Here is a 24,226-nt window from a genome sequence, read left to right on the forward strand (position 1 = left end):
AGAATAAAACCCTCCCATTCCACCTCCCAAAAAAGGCAATCGCTCCTGCATAGCGTTCTCCTCGGCCGCCTCTCACAACGGCTGGTGATCCAGCAGCGCCACCGACGCCGCCGATGGAGGACGTGTGCGAGGGCAAGGAATTCTCCTTCCCCCATCAGGAGGAGTCCATCCTCCGCTTCTGGTCCTCCATCCGCGCCTTCGAGACCCAGCTCAAGCGCACCGAATTGATGCCGGAGTACATATTCTACGATGGCCCGCCTTTCGCCACCGGCCTTCCCCACTACGGCCACATCCTCGCCGGCACCATCAAGGACGTCGTCACCCGCTACCAGTCCATGAACGGGCACCACGTCACCCGCCGCTTCGGCTGGGACTGCCACGGCCTTCCCGTCGAGTTCGAGATCGACACCAAGCTTGGAATCCGCACCCGCGACGACGTCCTCGCCATGGGTATCGCCAACTACAATGAGGAGTGCCGCGCCATCGTCACCCGGTACGTGAACGAGTGGGAAGAGGTGATCACACGCACGGGCAGGTGGATCGACTTCAAGAACGACTACAAGACGATGGACCTCAAGTTCATGGAGTCGGTGTGGTGGGTGTTCGCGCAGCTGTGGAAGAAGGAGCTGGTGTACCGTGGGTTTAAGGTCATGCCTTACAGCACTGGGTGCAAGACTCCGCTCTCAAACTTCGAAGCTGGGCTAAATTACAAGGTACTTATCCATCATTTCTTGTTTTGGACCAGTACTGCTCAAACTTTGTTTGAACTACTTATCTTTGTTTTCTTTTTTGGGGTTATTTAGGATGTCTCGGACCCTGCAATCATGGTGTCATTTCCGATAGTTGGTGATCCTCATAATGCAGCTCTTGTGGCTTGGACGACAACTCCATGGACACTTCCAAGTAATCTCGCTCTCTGCGTCAATGCTGATTTCGTCTACGTGAAGGTCAGTTTTGCCTGATTGATATTACAAGTTATATCAACTTTGTAGATGTTCGTTGATCCATATAAGAAAATCATGATTAAAAGATATGATATTTGTTTCCCCAATATAGGCTTGGGGAGATGCATATAGTTTGGTATTTTAGGAATTTTTTTATAGTTTGTCTGTTGGACTTCATTCTTCTCATTCTCCAATGGTCCAATTTCCAGCTTAACTCATATTCCATATTTTGTTTTATAGAAAGAGAATGAGATGTTAAATTCATGATTAAATTCACAATGTAAACCAACTCGTGGCCTTGTATGATGTACAATTCAATCTTGATCTTGACAATGCTGTTTATAACCAAGTTTTACTTACATGTATCTGTTGGCATGTTAGGACCAGTTTAATAGGAGATTGATATACGAACCACCTTGTACTGGGTGGTATATATTAAAAGGCTTTGTATTGCTCAGTAATGGTCGAAATTCAACTGTTACCAACTTGTGTCGGTCGGTAACGGTTGGATTTCAACCGTTATTGACAGCTTAGATCTGACCCTTACTAATGGTCAGATCCATTTGAAAGGGTTTTTAAACCCTTTCTTCCTCTTTCACTCTCTCAATCTCTTTCTCAGTCACTTCTTTCTCATTCTCACATTTTACTCTCAAAACTTCACAAAGCTACGATTTGTGGATATCAAACTTGGTAGGCTGATTAGGAAGGATTAACACCTAAGTTATTGGAAGAATTTTCTAATCAAAGGTAGGTAGACAACTTCACAATCGCATTAAGCAACCCACTAGGTTTGGAGATATGACAGTGACATGGACAACAATGCTTCAATCGACGATGGCGACGACATTAGGGAGTTGATGGTCTTATCTACACAGTTTGAGGGTGATGCATGGATCAAGGAGCAGTATTTTATGCATATCATCAAAGATTTAAATCATGGAACTCGATATGATAGTTGGTCATTCTTCTCCGAGCAGTAGTATGGTGATTAATCTTATGATACAAAGTAGCAGATCAATCGTGAAAGTAGAAGTTCCGACATTCTCTATGCATTACAATAATATATGCCACAATTGTACTTGCCTCAAGTGTCGTCTCGAACACATGTGGTTTACAACGATTAAACTACGACAATCACCACATTGATGCACTAATGATGTCCAGTGTATCGGTATACTATATCGTGGGATCAATTTCAGATTGGGTTCGACAAACATATCAAATTGATATACAGATACATAGGATCGAGGATCCTGATTCACCACCCGTGGAGTCCTATTGTTTTTTTTTTGTGGTAAAACCAAGTATATTTATCGATTGATTACTTGATTTATATGAATATTAAAGTTTAAGTTGTTTAACAAATAATACAACAATTCAAATTATTTCTTTATAGATAATTCAATATCAATGGAAGGACAGCCTAGAATGTAACACAGAGCTATTACTTGAAGCTCGAAAATGATATGTACCACTATTCTTTCCTAATTTAGATTATTTTTACTAAAATTATATTAAAATTATATTTATTTTTAACTTAAAAACTATAATCTAACTTTTTTTTTAGGAACTGTTGGAGCTATTTTCAATCATTTTTGTGTTGTCAGTATGCCTCATTGTACCGACACATGGAATGTCGGCTGGTCGGTACATCGGTTCGGACCGTTAAGGTGAACCTGGGGTTAATGTAAACTTAAGTTCTATATGTTGATAAAGTTTCTCACCAATTTATGTTATATTTGTGCACTATTTTTTTTTGTCATGGGTGAACCTGCTAGCATTAGAACTTCTTAAGAGTATACAAACAGATATGAGATAAACACTGGTTGACTATTTTAGATGAATTATGAATCCTTGCTTTCTGAATGTTCTCTTTAGGTTTTTGTAATCTACCTCGCTCAGGCTTGCTATATGTGTCTCTGTTTGAGAACAGCATATTTGTTTCTATAAGTTGTTTCATAACCTTTTCCTTCCACCTCCCTTTTTTATCTCAATGTTTTTAAAAATATTGATAGGTCAGAGAGAAGTCTTCAGGAGCAACTTATGTTGTTGCAGAATCCCGGTTGTCCCAGTTACCTAGCAAAAAATCTAAGTCAGAATCAGGTGGAGCAGTTGTGCCTGCACAGGATGCATCACTGCCCAACTCCAAGAGTAAGGGAACCACAAACAGCAAAGCTAAGAGTGGAGTTGATGCTGGATCCTATCAGTTGATGGAGAAAATAACTGGCGCTTCATTGGTTGGATTAAGGTGAGCAAACAATATTCTTTAGCCAAAGATTCCATGTGAATAATTCATAAATATACAACAATCATAATCATATACATAATGCTTTTAAATATGCTACGCAAGTGTGATTCTCTTCCATTTGGCCTTGTACATTCATGATATTTTTGTGCTGAACTTTGTTACGTTGTGCTATTTATTATTATTAATGTTTGGTTGATATCTCTCGTGATGACAATTTGCTGCAATTTTTTGGTATTTGCTATATGATTGTATAATGACATTGAGTAACTTGGTGATGCAGATATGTTCCTCTGTTTGATTACTTCATGAATTGTTCGGAGACAGCATTTAGGGTAGTATCAGACAATTATGTTACTGATGACAGTGGAACTGGGGTTGTTCACTGTGCACCTGCCTTCGGTGAAGATGATTACCGTGTTTGTGTTGCTTCTGGTATAATGAAGGTTAGGATGCTTGAAGGCTTTTCTGGTTGTTCTATGCTTTTTCCATTTTAGATCATATCATGATGATGGTATCAAGTATTTTCTTCTAATATGCTGATATAAAGAAGACATCAAAATTTTCTTTAGTATTGTGGTAAAATTATAAACATTTTGACCTCTCTTTTATCTTATCAAATAATTATGTGAATGTTTTTGCAAGATTTTGTACATAGTTGGATGTCCATGTATTTGTAGTGTGTATATTGTGGGGCTTACGACATACGTATGTTATGTTCAGCTCTTATTATTTAAAATTTATCAGCTAAAATTTCTGTTAGAAGATCAAAATATTCTTCAGATTTCATCTACAGTTAAACAATCCATGTGTCTCTTCATCGCAATAACCATTCATATTTTGACTGCTTGACACATGGTTAAGGGACTCGTAGAAACACCTTATTCTGAAGAATGATTTTCTTGTGATCTGGGCATTGTAAATTCATGGCTTTGACGTGGCATCTTAATCTGCTTTACATTGTATGGGATCCTGGCTTCAATTGGGATACTTCATTTGTGACCATACAGAAACAGTCTTTTGGTGTTCAAATGACCATCTTTGTAATGCTTCTGGTAGCTTATCAGATATTAACTTATTTTTCATTTTCAGAACCAAGAAGCAATGTTCCAAAGAACAGAGCTGACCAGATACTTGATTATCTTCCTTTGTCAACTAACTTCAACTTGAGATCAAGATCAGCAAATGTTGGATAATTTCTGTGATTGTTGTTTGATGATCTTGGAATATCTTTATATTGCCTTCTTAAGTTCCAAATGGTATAAGTTGTAGTGTATTCTTTCATTGACATATCCAAATAGTATAAGATATTGATTCTCTAGCTCGTTAGGTGCTTCCTTTAGATTATCAGCACTTCATTGCTGTAGTAACATAAGTTTGTAGAATCAAAATACATGAAATTGATGTCATGGAATGGTACTTTTGCTTGACTACTGCACTTTGAAAGCCATACGGAGCTGGACCCTGGTTTCTGTTCCATATAAACCTCTATTTCACATAATGATTAAAAGGGTGGTTAAAGCCACCATCTAAAACCTGAACTTTCTTTGCAGTAGCAGTAGACTCTCCAATTATGCCATGTTATGGACTTTGTCTGTTTCATGAGGTCACCTTATGACATGTGTCTTACAAATAGTCTATTAAGAATTTGATAGAAAATAGATGTCATCATAAGCTTTTTGTTGCTGTTATTGTTGTTTACATCTTATAAGCAGCACTCAAATTTATTTCACTATTTTCACTCATATCATTGATGTGTTAATTTTTACTGCATATTGTGTCTAATATTCAGTCTGCATATAGAACTTTCTGCAGTGACAGAGTTGATGTATGATGTTGGAACTAAGTAGACTGAATTTGAAAGATCATTGTTGTGTTCTTTTTTGATGATTTTTGTGTGGTGGTGATTGATGATTCATCTCTTGTAACTTTCGTGTATGAAGATGCTTATCACTGTATATGTTTTATGGGTTGTTTCCTTGTATTCCTCCCATCACGACAATGACCTCCTACATAGGAGATACATGCTGACTATTCTCATTCATCTATGTCGAGCAGTATGAACAAGTTGATGCAGCCTACAAGACTAAAGACTTGGTGTAACCTTGCATGTTCTAGGTTTTTTATATTATTTTTTCATGGATGAACAGGATGTGGATCTGTTTGTGCCAGTTGATGCTGATGGCTGCTTTACTAAGGAGATAACTGACTTCTGTGGCCGCTATGTTAAGGATGCTGATAAGGATATTATAAATGCTGTTAAGGCAAGGCTTACTAGTGGCAGTTTTGTATTTTTTCTGTCTTGATTATTGAATTTATAATATTGTCTCCTTTATTTAATTTCATTATGATATCTGTGCTCTAAGAATGCAAATATGCTTTAAGTTGTCTCACATTTAAATCTAACTGGAGTTGGATTTTTTTTGAGTAAATTTTCCAAGCTGACTTTTCAGTGAATGATTTGTCAGAAAATGTTTTTTGAACTGCAAAAAAAACCTCAAACCTTGTTAGTATGACTAGGATGTGTGATTCATGCAAGTCCTGAATTTGGCATTAGATGCTTGGAAAAACGGAGGCATAATGTGAGCACTTTAAGGGTTCATCACATGTTTCATGCTCAAACTTTTAATTATACATCTTTTGTTAATTCTAATGGAAATATAAGACATGATTAGTGTTTAGAATTTAGATAGACATTGCATTTGTAGATTGTCTTGAGCTCTTTGATGAAGTCAAAGAAACAAAAATGCAATGTGTAAATTTGTTGTGCAACCTCAAATTAAATATGAATTTATCTTTAGATGAACACTTTGAGATATACACATTGCATGGGTTAACACAATTTATACATTGCATGTGTGTAATTGGCTATTGTCTTCGATACACATGTTGTACAATGTCAAAAGTTAATTTACTAGTCCTTAATTAAAGATAAACACTGATATTCAGATTAGCATATATTGCATTTGTTAAGATATGTATTCAAGTTTAATTTTGCTTTGGCATCTTTTTTCATTTGAGTTTAACAAATTTCAAATTAATAAATAATTGGAATGTTGGTTTCTTGGACAATGTTTGTGTTCCCATTGCCTATAGCATGTTTGGTATGACTATTGTGTTTCTATACTTGCTTTAGCCTGTATGATTGACATGTGGTCATATATGAAACCATGCTTGGGAGACAATTCAAGTGTTTCACAGAGATACCACAGTATGTTGATGATTTAAAATGCTTCTGGTGTCTGCATTAGATATCGGTAATCATCAGATGCTTCTTACATATTTCAAATGTTTTAGAACTTGTTAAGAAACATGTCACCTATGCTTATGATGTAAATATAGTTTTTTCTACATAAAAGGAAATATAATATATATATGTACTTTGGATTTTGACCCATTATAGTTGTGACCTAGCATTGCCCATATGGGCAGGAGCATTTTGCATGGGTTTTTCCTTTAGTTGTGACCTAACATTGTGGCTTTTTATTGATTTGTTGTTTTTTGTTGGAGTTTTGGTCTATGACGATGAAAAGAAATTTTAAATGTGATATTGTGGGAAAGTTCATCTATTTTGTTTTGGTATACATTTTTACATTTTGGAATAATACCTTGGACTTCTGGGCAGGTGAAAGGCAGACTTGTAAGTAACGGAAGTATCATGCATTCTTACCCTTTTTGTTGGAGATCAGAAACCCCTCTTTTATATAGGGCTGTTCCTAGTTGGTAAGTAATGTTTCATCATATAAATCTTGCTGGCTGAAATTCTCATATATTAAGCATTTGTTTCCTTGTATTTTTCTGAACTTTGGCAATGATATCATATACTAAATCAGGTTTCCAGTTTCTTCATAGATAATTTAATTGGTAAGATGAATGTTACCTTTGTGCAACCTTATGACATTAAATTCTGTCTAGATCTTAGCAGTCGTTGAGCATCTTCACCTTTTATTGCTCATACTTTTGAACAAATTGTTTAGTACTGTAGGATTAGGTTTGTTTGTTGTTGTTTTTTTTTTTATGTCAAAGCATATCTTGCTATAATAAATTTAATTTTACTGATTTAGGCCAGAAGGACATGCGGTGAATAATATTGAAATCGATTAACAGTTGGCCAACTGTTCATCAATTAAAAAAAATCAGTATTGTTTTTTAAATTAATGACCTGCTTTTAGTTACTCGAAGTTCTTACATCAAAGATACTTTTCAATTTGAATTCTTCATTCTACGAAATTGTTTTGTTATGTTGTCATGTCTATGTTGTCTAATATTTTGTGGGTCAAGTAAATTTCAATTTTTTTACTTTCTGAATGATTAACTTTCTGCTTCAGGGACCTTTTTCTTATTTCTTATTTTGGATCTCTAGAACATAGTACTTACTGTGGTTGTACATTCAGGTTTGTTGCTGTCGAAAAAATTAAATTGCAGCTGCTCGAAAGTAACAAACAAACATATTGGGTTCCCGAATATGTCAAGGTTTGGATAATTTTCTTTGCCTTGTTGTATCTAGAGTGGCTCTTCTAAATGTATGATCAGAACAGATTTTTTTCTCTACTACATCGTCAATCATATTCTGATGTTCTTACACAATGCATATACTTGAAGACATAGGAGTGCCAACCTAGGTTGATTGATTGGTTTTATTAGGATCGTAACTGGACTGGACCAGTGAGACCAATTGGAACACTGGGTAAACTTTTGGGTTGCTTGAGTTAATAATATCAATTAGAGTTCCTGTATAATCTACTAGCTTAGGTCATTGGCAGTATGTAGCATGGCATCATAATTCTTTGAATCTTGGTTATAACTTGTCTCTTGCACAACATGCTTTGTTAGACTTTAACATTGTTTGTTCAGTATCTCTATTGTTTTATTTTGTCATGAAGTGGATTTTCATCTAGTGGCATGTGTTACTTCTTTGAATCTTGGTTATAACTTGTCTCTTGCACAACATGCTTCGTTAGACTTTAACATTGTTTGTACTTTGTTCAGTGTCTCTATTTTGTTTTTTGTTGTCATGAAGTGGATTTTCATCTGGTGGAATATTTTAATCTTTGATTACCAACAATGATACTTCTGTTTTCATAATTTGTACACCTGTTTATCCTCTTTAATGATATGACATGGTAGAACTTCGTTTTAATGGAGAAAAAGCTAGAGGAAGAAACTTCCCTAAAGCTCCACAAAAAAATTGATGACAATTAGTTCTTGAATGGTACAAGTTGCTTATTTAGTTTGGAGAGAGATGTTAGGTCCATTTACTAAGAAATATTTATAATTAGTTGGTTCTTTTGTGAATTTTGCATCTTCTTTTAGTTTGTAAATTGATGAATGGTGTTTCTTTTGATGCTCCTTGTCATTGTTGCAGGTAAGTAGTGACAATAATTTATTGTTCAGAAATTTTAAGAATTAGTACAAAAATCTCCAAAATGCTAGGAGTTATATATTATATATATATATATATATATATATGTGTATGTATTTAGTTGTTAGTTAATGTATTTTTGAAGTAAATTTAGACTTGTAATAATTTGTTAAGTTTTATAGTGTGATCAAATTACATAATCTGTAATTTTAATTTCAAAGTTCAGACTTTCAGTTTATATTTCTTCAGGTTTCCTGATAATGGCAGATTAATCACAGGAAAAAAGATTTCATAATTGGCTCGAAAATGCTAGAGATTGGGCTGTTAGTCGAAGCAGATTCTGGGGTACTCCTCTTCCTGTTTGGACTAGTGAGGATGGCAAAGAGAAGAGAGTTATTGGTTCCATTGAAGAACTTGAGACGCTATCTGGTGCTAAGGTTTGTTCCTGCAGTTGCTCAACTTCTAGTTTGGATTATTTTTTATGTTAGTTAATTAATTTATCTGATAAACAACATGACGTAATCTATTGGATTTAAATTCAGGTCACTGATCTACATCGACACAATATTGATCATATAACCATTCCTTCTGAACATGGATCAGAGTTTGGTGTTCTTCGCCGTGTTGATGATGTTAGTTATCTGGGCCTCAATATGGAATTTTTTCATCTTGGAATTTACAAATTTACTGTGGTTTTTTTATGCACCCTATCCAATTTCTTAAAATAGCAATAAGTAGGTCTGAAATCATTATATACTATATTCACTGATAAGTTCTATCATTTTATTGCTCACAAGTGTAATAAAGTCTGCTTTGGTCATCAACTCTTTATTTTAACATCTCATTTCTCTTGTTAGAAAATGAACATGGGGATGAGAGAGGTATAATTAACAATTAAACTTTCTCTTATGTTAGTGGATAAATTTAGATATTCCAACCATGCTAATTATTCGGTAGATCATTTTGCAAATATTATGTTCAAAGGGTGTCAGCTAGAAGCACCACTTATATAAAACAGAGAATATTTTATCAAATAATTAAGGTAATGCTGTGGACAATTTAGTTAACCTATGTACTTTAATATTACTGCACATTACATTGATCAGCATCTAGTTGTAATATTCCTAGGCTAAACTGACATTCACCTAGGGTTGCTAGTCTATTTAGGACTATCTCTGGTCAAGCATAGGTTCTCTTAATATTTAGGATTAACCTTACTCAGTGATTTAAAAAGCGTTAGGCGTCTTTTTTGCGCTAAGGTCCAAAAACGCCCGAGGCGCTAGGCGCTAGGCGCTCGACGCTCGCCCGAGCGAAGCGAGGCGCTAAAATATAAAAATATAAAATATAATTAATAAATATAATTATTTAAAATTTTAAATAAAAATATGCTATTAAATTAAGAAAATCTATTAACAGTATTGAAAATTAATCATTTCAAATAAACTTAATATTAACAGTATACTGTATACTGAGCTTGCTGACTGAGAAACGAGGAAGCAGCGGCGAGCGGCGACAGCGGCACCGGTGAGCAACGGCAGCGGCAGCGGGAAAGGGAGCGACGAGTAGCGGGAGGCGCGAGCGGCGATAGCGGCGGTGGGAGCAGGAGCGGCGAGCAGCGGGAGGCGCGAGCGGCGACAGAGGCAGCATTTGCGAGCAGCGACAGCGACGAGCAGCGAGATCGGGATCGGGATCGGGATCGGGAGTGGTAGCGGCAACGGGTTAGGGTTGGGTAAGGGTTATATCGGTTTAGTTGGTTAGATTGAACAAACTAACCAACCGAACCAGGACCGAACCAGACCTAAAATCCTGGTTCGGTCGCCTTGGTTTACCTAGGCGCTCGCTCGAAGCGCCCAGCGTCTGGGCTCGGGCGAGTGCCCAGGCGGCGCCTGTTTGAAGCGCGCCGCCTGGGAGATTAGCGAGGCGCTCGGGCCTCGCCTCGCCTCGCCCGAGCGCCTAGGTGAGCGCCCGAGCACCTTTTTCAATCACTGACCTTACTGGACTCAAATGCATCGGTTTATTCAGTTGGGTAGGGATAGGGGCCATGTCAAGATTAAGATTATCAGTATTAGACAATGTTCCTTCCAAATTAACCCAATGCAAATTACTGGGAATAGAACTTTCACTGTTTCACCATTGTTGGAGCTTACTCAGTGATGGAGAAGGCAACCCAACATACACAATCCACCATACACCCTTTTTAATGGTTGCTTGACCCTTGTTTCATTTGTTGATCTTGCTAACTTTTGTCATATATTTGAATATTTTGGTGGACATGAACATTTGTATCTTTTTTATTGCTTGATTACTCAAGTCAATATTGAATTGCAGTGACCAGTTGTAGATCAAGTGAATACCATCAGGAGTCTAGATTTGAAGTGTATACCAATGGTCAATTGTCAATGTTAGCAGTTAAGTACCTTAGAAGGATTAAAAGCTTCCAGTGGAAGTGTGAAAAGGCTCTTATGCAATTAATTAGTTAATAAATATTTATTCTGCCAATTGAGAATCGTTCAGGCATAGATTGCATGTTAATGTTGTGACTGCCTGTTTATATTGAAGCAGATGGCTCTCGTATCTGTCACACTCATTTTCTGCTGGTGATGAATATATGATTCTTTGCATCTTTCAGGTATTTGACTGCTGGTTTGAGAGTGGGTCAATGCCATATGCATATATTCATTATCCTTTTGAGAATGTTGAAGTCTTTGAAAAGAACTTTCCTGGACACTTCGTGGCTGAGGGCCTTGACCAGACCCGGGGATGGTTGTTTTTTCCTTTGAACTTTTTCTAGAACCATGTTAGTTGCAAGTTTATTGTGTGATCAATTTGTTTATTTTTGATGAGCGATATTGCAAGTCTTGATCTCTTAAGTTCATCATATAGATCTTTGCAGCATTTTTTACTGATTTGTACGAGCCTATCTGGTAATACTTCCTTTTTTTTTGTAAAAGAATAACTTGAGTAGTGATGTGGATAACAAGGATCTAAATCTCAGGTTACTGTGGGCGTGTTCTTGAAATGGCTGGTCTCTTAGGTTCTATGGTTGACCATTTGACATGGGTCAAGATCTGTCAGGAACACCTGATGGAATTGACCTAGATGGTAGATTCCATGATCCTGACAGCTTGCCTCTTTTGTTCCTGATGGATTCATTGTCAATGCTGGTTGGTCTAGCTTGAAGGTCATGCTTTGGAGGTCAGGCATGAATCTAGCATGAATACTGATTCAGGCCATTCTATACTTATTATACTTTTAGTGATGTGCATCCATTTGCAACAATTATAATACTTGGTCTTTTGGCTGAGCATGCAAACTTCTTGGATGAGGCAGGAATTTTGGGCTTCCCCTATAATAGCTGGTCTAGGGTGTAAAATTTCTTGCTGTCCATTGTCAGTCTGCAAATTAGGTCTTTTGATCAGCCAATTTTACTCTGAATTATTTTGTTTCGATGTAATTTTTGGATTATCTTATTTAGAAATTTGTTTTAACTATTTGGGCATACATTTTAGCAATCTTACAATCCATTGGATGTAACAGTTTTCATGTGATACTGAACAAATGTAGGTGAATTGCCATGATTTCTTTGAGACTCATCTTGAACTTTGTAGGAGTTCCAGTGCATAATGTGTTCATTTTTTTCTGTTTATGTAATTAGTTTAAAAAATACATGATTCCTGGCTGTTGTTTTCACAGATACATCCAATGATTTGCACCAGTATTGACAAGTTGTATCTTTCGGAATATCAGGGGTTCCATTTTAATGTTTTCTAATGAAGAGTTTTGGCCTTTTGGTATTATGAAATTTCAGGTTCTATACACTCATGGTTTTGTCTACTGCACTGTTTGAGAAACCAGCATTTAGGAATCTCATTTGCAATGGTCTTGTGTTGGCTGAGGATGGGAAGAAAATGAGTAAACGGTTGAAGAATTATCCCTCACCAACTGAAGTGATAAATGATTATGGAGCGGTAAGCAAGTGGTTTATGCTAACAAGAGATCTGCTATTCAACATTGAGTTGTAATTACAGTTGTTTGTCCATGCCTTATGTTGCAAAGTTTTGTTGCTTATTGAATTTAAACTGGTATTAATTACACAATACATCTTTGTCTTGCAGGATGCATTGCGATTATACCTCATTAATTCTCCTGTTGTTCGTGCTGAGCCTTTGCGGTTCAAAAAGGATGGTGTATATGGTGTGGTGAGTGGCTCATTTTTTTCAAACACAACTCTTGACATGCGAAACTAGATACATGTTTCATAACTATTGTTCTGCTACTGTTTGTGATATTTCCATTCTGGTTTTCTTTTGTTTAAGCAGGTCAAGGATGTCTTCCTTCCCTGGTATAATGCATATAGGTTCCTTGTTCAAAATGCAAAAAGGCTTGAGGTTGAGGGTTTTGCACCGTTTGTTCCTATTGATTGTGAAACTCTTCAGAACTCTTCAAATGTGCTTGACCAGTGGATCAACTCTGCTACAGAAAGTTTAGTCCACTTTGTTCGTCAAGAGATGGATTCATATCGCTTGTATACGGTTGTCTGCTTAATGAATACAATCATCCAGCTGTGGATTTTTATTATAAATTTATCTTCTGTTTTCTGCGACTAATTCTGTCCTTGCTTTAGGTTGTTCCATATCTTCTAAAATTCATTGACAACCTTACCAACATATATGTGCGTTTTAATCGGAAGAGATTAAAGGGGCGAACCGGAGAAGAAGACTGCAGGACTTCTCTTTCTACTTTGTACAATGTACATTGTTTCCTGAGTAGTGGCCTGCTTTACATTCCTGGATTGCTTTAGCTTTTGTTTGTACTTTGTAGCACAGAAATATTGCATCTTATACTTGTGTCATTAGCATGTGTTGTTTTGTTCTATATTTTAATTGAGGCTTGTGTCTAGGTTCCAAATTCGGTGGCCTATTTTCCAGTTCTTTGCCATCTTTGCTTGGAAGCAGTCATGCTAAATGGCCTTCATCTGGAAAATGCCATCTGTAAAATATCACGTCACCTATCGAGAGGCATTACTTTGCCATTTTCATTCTTATGGAATGTTTTTTATTGATTTCATCTAATACGGTCTCTGAGTTCCATGATCTTCCCTGAATATTTAAATCCAATGACACAAATATTCTAATTTTTGGATCTAATTTTGTCCCATGTTTAATTGAATAAGATCAATAGTTTACCTTCATTTTGGATGAATTAGGATCTTTTGATGTCACTATACAATGAGTCTTTTTTTGTTCGATCTATGCTGTGAACATAATTTGAAAGACAACATATCTAGTTTGTGGCATTGATATCATTTTAAATTTCAAATGTACTGTTAGAAACTGCAGTGGAGAAGATATGTACATTTTATTAATTGTACACAATCTGATATTGTTCAGGTGCTTTTAACTACTTGTAAAGTGATGTCTCCATTCACACCCTTCTTCACAGAGGTTCTTTATCAAAACCTGCGAAAAGTCTCTGTTGGATCTGAGGAAAGCATTCATTATTGTAGCTTTCCTTCAGCAACAGGAAAGGTGATAGTTTTCTTTATCGACTATGTGGCTACCTTTGTTTCATTTCTTATTTGTGCCATCTTAGCATGCTTTACATTATTATAATGATGATATGGTTAGAGAGAAGAGCGCATTGAACGAAGCGTCATGAGGATGATGACTGTCATTGACCTCGCCCGCAACATTAGAGAGCGTCATAGTAAACCTCTCAAGACACCACTAAAGTATGCAAAGTTGTTTGCATATGGAAAGTTCTGTTACATATTTATTAGATAATTTATTTTTTCTGTTAACTATTTCAGGGAGATGATAGTTGTTCATCCTGATTCAGACTTTCTGGAAGACATTACTGGAAAACTGAGAGAGGTCTGATTATGGCTTAGTTTTTCTTTATTTCTCCTTCAGACAACTTTTTTTAATTTTCTACCGTCTTGCATTTCATTCTGATGGTATGAACACTCAATCTATTTTATTTGGAGATCTAAATTTGATTTTCTTAGCATATTAACCTTTGATCAGGCTGGTTCTCATATTACATCTCTATTATCAGCTGATAAATAATATCACCAAGAAAATTTCAGTACAATGATCATTGTGATGCTACCAAAGTTTGTCTATATTCTATTTGGGAGTCTGAATTTGATTTAGTCAATGTATTAACTTTAGTTCAGGCATCTTCATATCTACAAAGCTCAGTGGCTGTCATCTCATTTGCTACAACTCCTTGATCAAACAAAAACAATTATCACGAAGCAAATTACAATAGGAGTGTTATCAGATACAATAACAATAAAGATAGTTTTTTATAGGTTGTAACTTCTTAGTTGATTGACTAACCAACTTGTATTGCCTTGCTGATGATTAAGCAGTTGGCATGAAAGCAGCCCTATGTAAAGGGGATAACAAGATTCTAGAGACATCTACAAATGCCTTGTGCAGGATGTTGGTTATTATTTCTAAATTGGAAATAATCCATGAAAAAGAATCTTGCAGATAACATTCACAGAATTATGCTAAGAACTGCCTCAATGAATCCAAAGATGTGACAGAAAGAGGCTCAACCAAGATGATAGTGTATTTTTGCCAAAGGTTGGCCAATGAGCAATGGTTAGATGAGAGCACCGGTTTTCTACCAGTTACTCATGTTACATAAAATCTTTCTTTGTCTTGTTGGAGAGATGTAGTGTGGCAAAATTCTGGAAGAAGCACACGAAACACCAACAGCTTACATCACTGAATGTGAGATGTGATGATCATTCTGATGATTAACTCTTAGTCCTTGTTAGGGATCGGCCAAAAGTAAAGGGATTGTGAATTCCTAGTTGAATTTGTTGATCCAACCAAAATGGGTTACCATGGCCAATTTTATTTGATCCAGAGATTGATTTGCCTGGACAAATAAAATCTATTCAAGTTAAAACCAGTGATTTAAAAAGCGTTAGGCGCCAAAGGCGCTAAGGTCCAAAAACGCCCGAGGTGCTAGGCGCTCGCCCGAGCGAAGTGAGGCGCTAAAATATAAAAATATAAAATATAATTAACAATATTAAAATCAAAATAATATATTATTAATCTATTAACAGTATTGAAAATTAATCATTTCAAAATTCAAATAAACTTAATATTAAGAGTATACTGTATACTGAGCCTGACGGAGAAACGAGGAAGCAGCGGCGAGCGGCGGCAGCGGGGAAGGGAAAGGGAGCGGGAGGCGCGAGCACCGGGAGGGCTCGCGGGAGTCGCGAGCAGCGGGAAGGCTCACGGGAGGGCTTGCGGGAGGCGCGAGCAGCGGGAAGGCTCACGGGAGGGCTTGCGGGAGGCGCGAGCAGTTGGAGGGCTCGCGGGAGGCGCGAGCAGCGACAGCGACGAGCAGCGAGATCGGGAGCGACAGCGGCAGCGGGTTAGGGTTGGGTAAGGGTTATATCGGTTTAGTTGGTTCGATTGAACCAACTAACAACCGAACCAGGATCGAACCAGACCTAAAATCCTGGTTCGGTCACTTGGTTTACCCAGGTGCTCGCCCGAAGCGCCCAGCACTTGGGCTCGGGCGAGTGCCCAAGCGGCGCCTGTTTGAAGCGCGCCGCCTGGGACATTAGCGAGGTGCTCGGGCCTCGCCTCGCCTCGCCCGAGCGCCTAGGCGAGCGCCCGAGCGCCTCTTTCAATCACTGGTTAAAACCATTCCAGATAGGTGAATTAAAAAAATTAAACCTTCTTAATAGAAAATAAGAACAACAAATAACAAGTTGATATTCCTTGAGTTTATAGTTAAAGATAATCATGCCGTTCATCGAGTTATAACCAGTGCCCAGAAGTCTCATGTTGATATTCCTTGAGTTTACACAGCTCTTTTAGCAAAATGACCAGCCTTGACATTTGATTGTCATGCTTTAGGGACATAGAAAGGGCATATATTAACAGTTTCACCCAACCAGGATAGTGTTGATAAACCCCATAATCAGTGGGTCTACTGTCGTTCTTATATTCAGAAGCAAACTGATCACCAAAGGTGGTTGTAGTTTAATTAGTGTTCTTTTCGTTTCAGAAATGTTCTCAAGTTGAGCTTGCATTTTATATACTTTATTCTGTAAATACATTGTTACTTGTTACTAGAAATCCAAGTATCGTGTAGTCGCCTCATGTTTCATTAAACTGTATATCTTTTTTCCAATATGCAATTAACTTATTTACTTAAATTGCAAACTTATTTGCACTTTGTAGTATGTGTTGGAGGAGCTCAATATTAAATCAGTGGTTCCTTGCAATGATCCTTTGAGATATGCTTCTCTAAGGGCTGAGCCTGATTTTAGGTATGCCTTGGACTGGTTACCAAATTCCTTAGCATGTTCAATTATGTTTTCTTATTTCTTGTATTCTTTTTTAGTATATTAGGTAAAAGACTCGGGAAAGCAATGGGTGCTGTTGCTAAGGAGGTTAAGTCAATGTCGCAGGCTGATATATTATTATTTGAACAAACTGGGGAGGCTACATTCTCTGGGCATTGCTTGAAGCAAAATGATATAAAGGTTCTAAATTTTGGTCTTGAAGCACATCTTTTAGAATTATCTTCCATTTAAAATTTGTTAATTATATTGTTAACCTTGTTTTAGGGAGTGTTTCAATTACCATATGGTTTTTTGTATTTTGAGGCAATGGCTTTTTGTTTCTATGGATCGAGGACTAGTGGTAACACTATTTAGTGCTATGATTTTAAAGGTTCACTTTTTTGCATGTTTTTTCATATGCAACCATTTATCATATTACAATCACTCTGCACTTTCCCTACAATTTGAATTTTGCATATCTAATCACGAAAACGCCCTTTAACCTTGGGAATCTTATTATGAATTTTTATTATTCAGAATTTCAGATAATAGTTACATAATTTTCTCTTACGTTACCTGTTTTGCTTTTCAAGTCGGTTGTTTTTCGCCTACTTATTGGGGTTTATTAGTTATTATTTCACCATTATTAGAAGAATAAAAGAAATTGTGAAGAAAGTCAAGTCTGCATCTTAAACTTCTTTTCCTAAATTTTCATTTTGGATCTGTTTTCAAAATGGATATTTGATGAATGCTTAATAGCACTGATATCTTGAGATTAGATTTTATGCAGGAGTATCAAGGACTTGTTCACTCAAAAGAATTTAGGAATTTTTCAGCATCTTAAATATAGTATCACGAGTTCTATTAGTTTGTAATGGATAACAGCAACTGATAATTTTGGCCCATGCTTTCAGGTATTGCGGGAGTTTAAACGACCTGCTGATGTGACAGAAAAAGAAATAGATGCTGCTGGAGATGGTACCGATCATATATTTTTTTTGTAAAAATACATTGTAGAAAAAACTTCTCCCTTGTGCTTATGGTCATATTGCTTTTGTTAGGTGATGTTTTGGTGATATTGGATTTGCGAGCTGATGAATCATTGTTTGATGCGGGCGTTGCTCGCGAGGTAAATTATGGAAATCTTTGTTTTTTTTTTTTTTTTGTAGATCATATGGTTGCTAGTTCCATGATTAATTTGTTAAGGGGCTTCTTTGTTCTTACGCTGAATAAATAAAAAGAAAAGCAACTTTTTTATGAGCTTGAGTTATACATGGATACTCCAAACTTATGCAACTCATTTTACTATATAATCATAAATAATACATTTAATACAGCCAAATAACTTTTCTAATAGCTATTGATCATAAAGCATACTTAGTGCTTACATCCTAGTAACAGATGTGTTACATTCTTGTGTGATCTATACATGGATAACGATTCGTGTATGTACTTGTGTATCCAATATATGTTTTGTACTACGTGTTGAATCATCACATGCATAGCTATTTAGATCCGTCATTCTTTGGACATCGGCAAATCATTCTTATTGTTTCTCGCAAATTTTTAGTTCTCTAGTACTAACAGTGCTTAGCTCTTTTGGCACATCTAATATCTGTGCATCTGTGGTATATAATAGCTCATAATTAACATCCATTCATAATGGTTTGCAATATAAAATGGCCAGTGTTTCCATCAAATATTCTGCTTCCTCATTTCCCTTGATAAAAGAGCTCCTGGAGTAGTTAGTCATAGGAAATGTCATGATTGTGCATTGCATAATGTCATGCTAACAATTTCACTCTTACGACCCTGATGTTGCTTTGCATGACGATGAAGTAGATGTATGAGCCTTGAGTCTGTATTACTTCTCTATCTCAGGTTGTGAACAGAATTCAGAAATTGCGGAAGAAAGCTGGATTAGAACCCACTGATATTGTGGAATTATACTATGAATCTCTTGAGAAAGATGAAAAGATCTTGGAAAAGATTGTGAATTCCCAGGTATGATCTTCATGTTCAGTAATGTACTTTGAATTCTCTGGTTTGACTTTTATGGATGCTAACGTTGGTGGCTTTTGCTTTGTCCTTTCATGCAGGGTGAGTATATCAAAGATGCTCTTGGTTCTCCTTTACTTCATAAAAGTTGGGCTCCATCAGAAGCTGTAAGTATTTAATAGTAGAAAGACATTGCTTTAGATGAGTTGTCATTTGTTATCATTATTTTCTATCCATTCTTGGTTGAGCATTTAGAGACTTTTGCTGTTGCATCTTAATACATTATTGTTATTATTTCCAAGGCCATGATGGATAATCCATTGAATTGACATTTGACTGTCATTAGTAAAAACCCATTCTTACTGTTTTTCTAATGGTTTCAGGGGCATATTGTCATATATATTTTTCTTTTTACACATCTAGTATGTTCTAGTCAGGCTAATTCTGTTATAATTGGTTTGAAATCACACTCACCGCTTGCAGTACCGTTACTTGCAGGTTATTTTCTGTCAAGAGGAGTTTCAGGTATGCTGAGCTATGAAATTCCCTGACCATCATAAAAGGATTCCTAATTTTGATGTCAATGGCATTGCTGTTCACCTCAGTTCCACTTATAAAACTGGTTCTAGACACATTATATCTAAATTAAATTGACGATTTTTGTCCCATCACTTTTTGTAGGTCCAATTTTCTCATGAGGAAATACCCAGTTTGTCCTTTATCATCATCATAGCAAAGCCCGCCCTTGTTTTTAATGCTGAAGCCATTGTTGCACTATATTCAGGTTGGCTATTTAGAATTTACCCCTCTTCTTGTATATTACTCCAAAACTCAACATTTTAACACTGCACTCCCGAATCTGCAGGAAATAACAAATATGCTGAAAATTTACAAACATATTTGTCATCGAGAGACCTTTACAATTTGAAGTCAGAGTTCCAAGCTGGAAACGGAAAGGTTAGGCTTTTGACTCGATACTTTTAAGTGATTGGGTCTCTTTATCTAAATTTGTTTGGGACAAACTACCGGTCTTTAGCAAGTTTTTGAATCTTTCGACAATCCTGCAGATCAAGGTAGATTGCATTGAGAACCAGCCATCCGTTGATTTGGAGCTGGGGAAACATCTCTTCCTTAGTGTAGCAGATTTCTACTTGAGCAGGAAGACGGGTTGAGAGGCGATTTTGTATAACATTTTGCTCATCTTCACTCAAAACATGCATTTATTGCCTCAGCATTTATCGACGGCTAAGTGGTATACGAAGATTACAGGATATCTCAATCCTCTCTTGAGCTTGGCATTCAAGAAACTTTTACAAAAAAATTCTATTTTAAAAAATGCTAATCTGTAGCTCTCATTTATTTTTATTTGTGTAATAATTCTATCATTCTTAGTGAGTTTTTGTTTTTGTTGGCATAACAATTTAGCTTGGCCTTATAGCTTCATGCTTAGTGAGTTTTGAAGTAGCCTGATGTTTGGTTACTACTTGTAATATAATATTGTTGGGTTGCAAGTATCATAGACATTAGAATTGAGGATGAATTATATTTCGAGCTTACAATCAGAACTGCTATCATGTCAAATGATAAAGATTTTGATTGGATGATCATTTAAGAAATGATTCGATATGTTTATGAACACTGCTCTCATGTGCAAGCTGAGAGGCGAAACTAAAATTCAAGTGTATGGTGCAAAATAAATCGAGAGAGACATTGATACAACTGAACTTACAATTTAATATCGGCATCGATGTCTCTCTCGATTTAATTTGACAATGTAAACTAAATTTAGTTTACAATTTAATAGTAGCATCAATCTCTTCTCTCAATTTAATAGTAGCATTAAACATTGGACAAAGAGAAAAAAGGCTTTCGGTGCAAGCTAGGTTGCAAGAAAGCCATTGATGCTAATATTAAATAAACAAAGAGAAAAGAACGCAACTCTAAAGCATGTAAAGGCTTGTAGTAGGGAAGGAATGAGGTTTAGAAGGGGCGAAGAAGTCTTAACCCGCACAACAACTTTTACTAGTGGCATGTAAGACTTGTAGTGGGGAAGGAAAAAGGTTGAGAAGGGGCGAAGTCCCAAGTAGCACAGCTACTACTGTACGACTAGCACACTTAGCAACGACTATCTTAATGGAGTGACGAGACTGAGACTCTCTCTTTTTGTTATCGATCACTATAGCATTAAGAATAGGAGAAGAAAGGTCCACAAAGAGGGGAGCCGATGAAGTCGGTTGTAGGAGCAGCAGAGCCATCTTTAGAAACGACATTGTTTACTGTCGACCAACAAAAACCATCTAGTTAAAGGAGCAGCAGCAGAGCCATCTTTCTTATATGACAAAAGAAGCCCACACCCGACTCTCGCTTTTGTGTTGCTGAGCCGCCCCAAGAGAAACTCTGAGAAAGTCGGAACGAAAGCATTTCTTTCTGCAAGTCGTCATCCCTATCGACCTATTGATCGAAAACAGAGTGTTACTGTTTTGTATTTGATTATTCGTCATATTAAATGATTGTATCGGCACCGCCACAGCTACCTTACAAAAACAAGTTGGCCATGTAATATATAACTCACTTAACTGGGGAAAAAGCCCATAAATAGAACACATTGTCTGAGCCCGGGTTCGAACAGGGGACCTCTAGTGTGTGAGACTAGCGTGATAACCAACTACACCACCCAGACCGTGTGATTGTAAGCCCCAAAATAGTATTTCTTCTAGAATAAACGAATAACCCTTTTTTATTTACTTTTTAATCTCCATTTGGATCCATTATATATGAATAACAAACTTTTATTTGACATCTTTTTTATCCTTACTTTGTAGGATAGAATTTAAATATCGAGATTCTGGAGATTGGACTCGAAGTTTTAAATTGAGATATACGAATAAGCCTGAAGCCAAAGTTCAAATACGACAACTCGTGTGCTATGTTACTGGAAATGTCTAGTTATAATTTTAACATCAAAATGGCATGACATGGCCTAAGTCGATGACAATGACTAGTTCATAGGATAATTGGAATGACAACTTAGTAACATGATGTGAGCCATAGTTTTGTTTTCCTACTATTTATAATATAATTGATAACTCAACCTATCGGTAGTAAGAAATATTTTTAGATTTCTAAAACTAGTGTCATCGGAAGATACAAAATCATAGCAAAAAATAACTTAAGAAGGAAAAAAAGGTTTGAAAATTAAAATTTTATTATATTATAAATATCCCATCTTTAAGTTAAGTTTTACTGGGGTGAGGATGTGAGGTTCATATATTTCTTTCTTAATGGGTCTAAATCAAGGTTTGCCGTACCGGACTGTACCGCCCGGTACGGGCGGTACGTACCGGTCCGACAGACCAGCGGTACGCGGACCGCACTGTACCGTACCGACACTGTAGCTATACTGTAGCTACACTGTACCGATCGGTACACCTGTGTGTACCGCTCGGTACACCGTATCGTACCGGTACCGAGCCCGGGTCGAAACACCGGTACGATACGGTACGGCGAACCTTGGTCTAAATAACCTATCTTCTTATCTGTACTTCAATTAAAAGTAACTCAATGGTTTGATTTCCTTCGTGAATTGAGTGGTAAATTTATTATTTGATAATAATGATACATTGGATTTCTCTTTTCATTTGAATATGGCACCATCAAATCAAATCTAGATATGAGATGAGACAATCCCAATGACTAATTTGACCTAGTCAAAGAAGAATATGGTTGTCACAACTCAGATAACCAATCATTTGGCACTCCAAACTCTGCTCTCAAATGAACAATCGGTTTAGTGGCTATGAATCACTGTTGAGGTCACACCATCTCGGAGATGTCATACGGTCATATTCTAATAAAGGACGATCAGCCACTTACCACTCTCCAACACTTGGCATTGGAGCACTCATCACAATCGTCGCATTAGGTAGATAGAAATGAATGAATGAATGCATTGCGACGTCTAAAATGACTAGCAACATTAAAAAGAAAATACTCCTTATCGTAATTAACACTCCATCTAAATCTTCAACACCACCCTAACAATTGTAGCACATGATATCATTTGAAAGATGTATGTAATTGCTAAAGAAAGACCACAAGAAATCGTCCAAATTGGTTCATATCACCTAATTTCGACAGCGATAAAATAATAGGATATCATCAGATGGCTTAATCTCTTGGCGTATAAGATTCACAGACATGATAGAGAACTTGTTTCAAATAGCTAGCTGGCTCACCATATCAGTTTCTCACAATAATGTGCTGCTCAAACATCTTATAGAGGGTTATACTTTTCCTGAGGTTGGGATGAAATGAAATTGTTTCGGAGTGAATAGTGGATGTTAAAATCATGTTTGTGTGTGTATATATATATATATATATATATAGCCTTCTTCCTTTCATTCTTCGTCTTCTTCCCTTTCCTCCCCTTGTGTTTCTCCTCTCTCTTCTTGGACTGGGATCAAGCTACTACTGTCCTCCCCTCTCTCTCTCTCTCTCTCTCTCTCTGGCACCGAGCTACAGCTTGCAGTGGAGTGGCAATATACGCAAAGAGGAGGCCGCTGCCTAATTTGCTTTAGATTGGCACTCGTTTGCACTCCCATCACATGGCACATGGATCACATCTTGTAGTCTCTCGCTTGTCTCTTTCTTGTATTCTTTCTCAAGGCATCTTGTTAGTGGATGGTGGCAGCCTCTCCTACTGTCACTTATCACTTATATTCCTTAACATGATTTCCTGTCGGAAATAAGAAAAGAAGTATGGCTCATAAAAAAGGTTGATTTCGATGTATCGACACAAGGAATGGGGAAAATGATTCCCCATGCAGATGATGCGAAGACTATTGACCAGCTAACCATTCTTCGACACATGCAAAGCAGTTCATATCAAATCTTTCTAAAGCAGATTTTATTTCAACTTTGCATGAAGTGAATTCTTCCCTAACCCCAAGAACAAAAAAAGAAGGGAAATTCTTCCCTAATGATTTAAATTTCTACTTTGTGTGTGTGTGTGTGTGTGAGAGAGAGAGAGAGAGAGAGAGAGAGAGAGAGAGAGAGAGAGAGCCAATAAGTTCTAGAGAAAAAAAATATAAAAACAAGGACAATCAAATGAGGGCTTTGATAATATGTAAGTTAAGAACATGCCAACTATTGAACTCAAGCTAACAGTATAAACCTATCTATTTTATGTCATGCATTGAATTACCTGAAGAAGTGAGCTGATGAAGGTAGAAGTTGGAATGAGGATCCTCAGGAATGGCAATTCTAGCTTCTACAAATAGATGAAGGTAACTTGTAATTTAGTGTGAGAAGCTGATCAAAGCATTCATCAATAACATCAGTGAGTTGCATGT

The 24,226-nt window shown here is 36.8% G+C and overlaps 1 protein-coding gene and 1 non-coding gene across 3 annotated transcripts; one reads left to right on the forward strand and one right to left on the reverse strand.

The window, feature by feature from the left end:
- The first annotated feature begins 22 nt into the window (after nucleotides 1-22).
- On the forward strand, nucleotides 23-20,415 carry LOC104000252 (isoleucine--tRNA ligase, cytoplasmic). 2 transcript variants are annotated; one of them, XM_065139793.1, is made up of 27 exons: nucleotides 23-713; nucleotides 804-947; nucleotides 2,960-3,192; nucleotides 3,473-3,635; nucleotides 5,340-5,453; nucleotides 6,815-6,912; nucleotides 7,584-7,662; nucleotides 8,830-8,988; nucleotides 9,094-9,183; nucleotides 11,181-11,314; nucleotides 12,360-12,519; nucleotides 12,667-12,750; nucleotides 12,871-13,083; nucleotides 13,176-13,301; nucleotides 13,942-14,079; nucleotides 14,179-14,282; nucleotides 14,361-14,424; nucleotides 16,774-16,862; nucleotides 16,937-17,078; nucleotides 17,792-17,855; nucleotides 17,939-18,006; nucleotides 18,759-18,881; nucleotides 18,977-19,042; nucleotides 19,359-19,400; nucleotides 19,557-19,659; nucleotides 19,741-19,832; nucleotides 19,943-20,415. In XM_065139793.1, exons 1-27 carry the CDS (start codon nucleotides 114-116, stop codon nucleotides 20,045-20,047), a joined length of 3,597 nt encoding a protein of 1,198 aa, XP_064995865.1. In that variant the 5' UTR covers nucleotides 23-113; the 3' UTR covers nucleotides 20,048-20,415. The 2 variants fall into 2 exon arrangements, with proteins under 2 accessions (XP_064995865.1, XP_009420530.2); XM_009422255.3 differs by having other exon boundaries at nucleotides 19,374-19,400.
- A 1,066-nt stretch (nucleotides 20,416-21,481) lies between these two features.
- Nucleotides 21,482-21,555, reverse strand: TRNAV-CAC (transfer RNA valine (anticodon CAC)). The gene has a single exon. It is a non-coding gene; the product is annotated as a tRNA-Val (tRNA).
- Nucleotides 21,556-24,226: the final 2,671 nt, after the last annotated feature.

This window comes from Musa acuminata, chromosome BXJ3-2 (assembly GCF_036884655.1).
Source record: "Musa acuminata AAA Group cultivar baxijiao chromosome BXJ3-2, Cavendish_Baxijiao_AAA, whole genome shotgun sequence".
Classification (NCBI taxonomy): Eukaryota; Viridiplantae; Streptophyta; class Magnoliopsida; order Zingiberales; family Musaceae; genus Musa; species Musa acuminata.

Bases quoted from the DNA above. Each gene is read 5' to 3' on its own strand.
- LOC104000252 (XM_065139793.1), top strand. From the start codon at position 114: ATGGAGGACGTGTGCGAGGGCAAGGAATTCTCCTTCCCCCATCAGGAG. The intron at 3,193-3,472 runs GTGAGCAAACAA...TTGGTGATGCAG, and splicing joins GCTTCATTGGTTGGATTAAG to ATATGTTCCTCTGTTTGATT. The intron at 5,454-6,814 runs GCAAGGCTTACT...ACTTCTGGGCAG, and splicing joins ATATTATAAATGCTGTTAAG to GTGAAAGGCAGACTTGTAAG.